The sequence below is a fragment of the Cryptosporidium hominis genome (assembly GCF_000006425.1).
Source record: "Cryptosporidium hominis TU502 chromosome 3 CHRO013057, whole genome shotgun sequence".
Lineage (NCBI taxonomy): Eukaryota > Apicomplexa > Conoidasida > Eucoccidiorida > Cryptosporidiidae > Cryptosporidium > Cryptosporidium hominis.
In genome coordinates this window covers 1-2,386 of record NW_666757.1, presented here as the reverse complement: position 1 = coordinate 2,386, position 2,386 = coordinate 1, and the positions used below count along the sequence as shown (strand labels likewise).

The 2,386-nt window shown below is 32.2% G+C and overlaps 1 protein-coding gene across 1 annotated transcript; it reads left to right on the top strand.

Annotated features, from left to right (window-relative positions):
- Positions 1 to 72: 72 nt before the first annotated feature.
- On the top strand, positions 73 to 2,271 carry Chro.30097 (hypothetical protein). The annotated part of the gene is made up of 1 exon (XM_660081.1): positions 73 to 2,271. The coding sequence occupies one exon, from the start codon at positions 73 to 75 to the stop codon at positions 2,269 to 2,271; it is 2,199 nt and encodes a 732-aa protein (XP_665173.1).
- The last annotated feature ends 115 nt before the right edge of the window (positions 2,272 to 2,386 follow it).

Sequence of the window (2,386 nt, the reverse complement as noted above, 5' to 3'; positions counted from 1 at the left end):
GAAGGAAATTTCATTTGGATTAATTCAAGTATTGCAGATCATGGAAAAACTATAAATGTTAATAATATAGAAATGACAAAGATATATCATTTTAAAGATAATAATCAAGATGAAATCTTAATATTAGGTTTCAATATGACTCATTTAACTTTAATTGATAATCAATCTTCAAAAGAATATAGTTCTTATTATACAAATCAAACAACAAGTTTCCCAACAAAGAGTTTTAGTATAGGAATAGGATGGAGTCGACTTGGATTATTTGTATTAAATGAATATGGAGATGGATTAATTCAATTAAAATCTGATAAAAAGTATGAATTTGTTAAAATTGAACAAGCTCAAGTTCTTGAGACTTTGACTATTTATGAATGGTCTAACAAATTTGTATATCCTAGAGAAATGTTATTTTTAGGTTATTCAATTTGTTCAGCTTATAATGATTGTACTGATGATAATTCTTTATCTTGTTCTGCTCAAGCATTTGGAGATTTATGTAATCGAAGAAAAACTAATATTTCTTGGGATATTGAATTCAAAGTAACTGAGACTTATGTAAATAATGGAACATGGGGAAATGAATTTGAACTTCCAGGATTAGTGAATATTTATTTTGTTTCAAATGATCATCAGAATATTTTATCAATATATTTCTTTCAAAGTTATTTAGCTTTAAGAGATCTTGAGAATCAGAATATATGTTCTGGACCATATCCAGAGTCTATGAATATTAGTCAAGATGATAAGATTAATTGGTCTTTAAATATTGGACATTCTGGAGAAATTTATTTGAATATTGAAAGTTGGAAGGGATCAAATAAAGGAACTAAATTTACTATTTGTATGATTGGTGGTGGTTCTAATGGTAAAAATAAGTATATTCAAGATGTGAAATATATTCATCCTTTAGGATATTCTCCTTCATTTAATAAGTATACACAAATTAATTCATTATTAATACCTAATGGAGGTTATGAATCAACTTCTGATCCTACTAATAATAATGGAGGTTTTTATTATCCAGATAAAGATGAAAATACTGGAGAGATTAAGCCTGAGGATAAGTATGGAGAATCTTATCCATTTTTCCCACCTGGTATTAAACCTGCTCCAATTGATGGAGATGAGAATAATACACCTCCAAATTATCATTATAATACAACAACTGGTCAATTCGAGAAGAATGAAGATCATCCAAATCCTGATGAAATTAATCCATTCCAACCAAATCATATTGTTGATGGTATTTCAGAATGTGATCTTTATTTATTCTCAACATGTAATGCAACTTCTGCTAAGATTATGCCAGAAGATACCACATTTAATGAAGATTGGACATTATTTGTGATCTTAAGTACCGGTGTCCCAGTATATGGAGATAATTCTAATAATATTGCTTTTAATTACAAATATAATTTTGTTAAATCAGATTCAACAAGTAGTGATGATTTAGTTTTATCTCTTTCTTTTACTAATAATACAGTAACTTTCAAGAATGAAAAAACCAATGCTGAAAGTGTGGTAGGATCACCACAATGTGGACCTTATTGTTCAACTTATCCAAAAGGTTACTTTGCTTTTTGGTTAACTTATAATTCAGTTACAAATAAGTACATTATTTCAGTTGAGAATAATACCAAGAAATTAGTAGAAATTGAAGCTGATATTACTAGTGATTCAGTATTTAACAAGATCATTCCTGTAATAGATACCAATAGAGTTGGAGTTGAAGTTTCAAAGACTTTCAATATTTGGCAATTGACAAATATTAAAGAAATNCCAGCTGATACTACTACTACCACTACAACTACTACTACCACTACAACTACTACTACTACCACTACAACTACTACTACCACTACAACTACTACTACCACTACAACTACCACTACTACTACCACTACAACAACTACTACTACTACCACTACAACAACAACCACAACTACTACTACCACAACCACAACCACAACGACTACTACCACAACCACAACCACGACTACTACCACTACAACAACAACCACAACTACTACCACCACAACCACAACCACAACTACTACCACCACAACCACAACCACAACCACAACTACTACTACCACTACAACAACAACCACAACTACTACCACTACAACAACAACCACAACTACTACCACCACAACCACAACCACAACGACTACCACCACAACCACAACCACAACGACTACTACCACAACAACAACAACAACTACTACTACTACCACAACTACCACTACCGCTATCACAAACTCCAAGTAATGATGATTTTCCTTCACCACCACCACCACCACCACCTGCACCACCACCATTACCGGCACCACAATCACCACCACCAACATCACCACCCGTGACTACCGGCATATCCAGTTTCTGG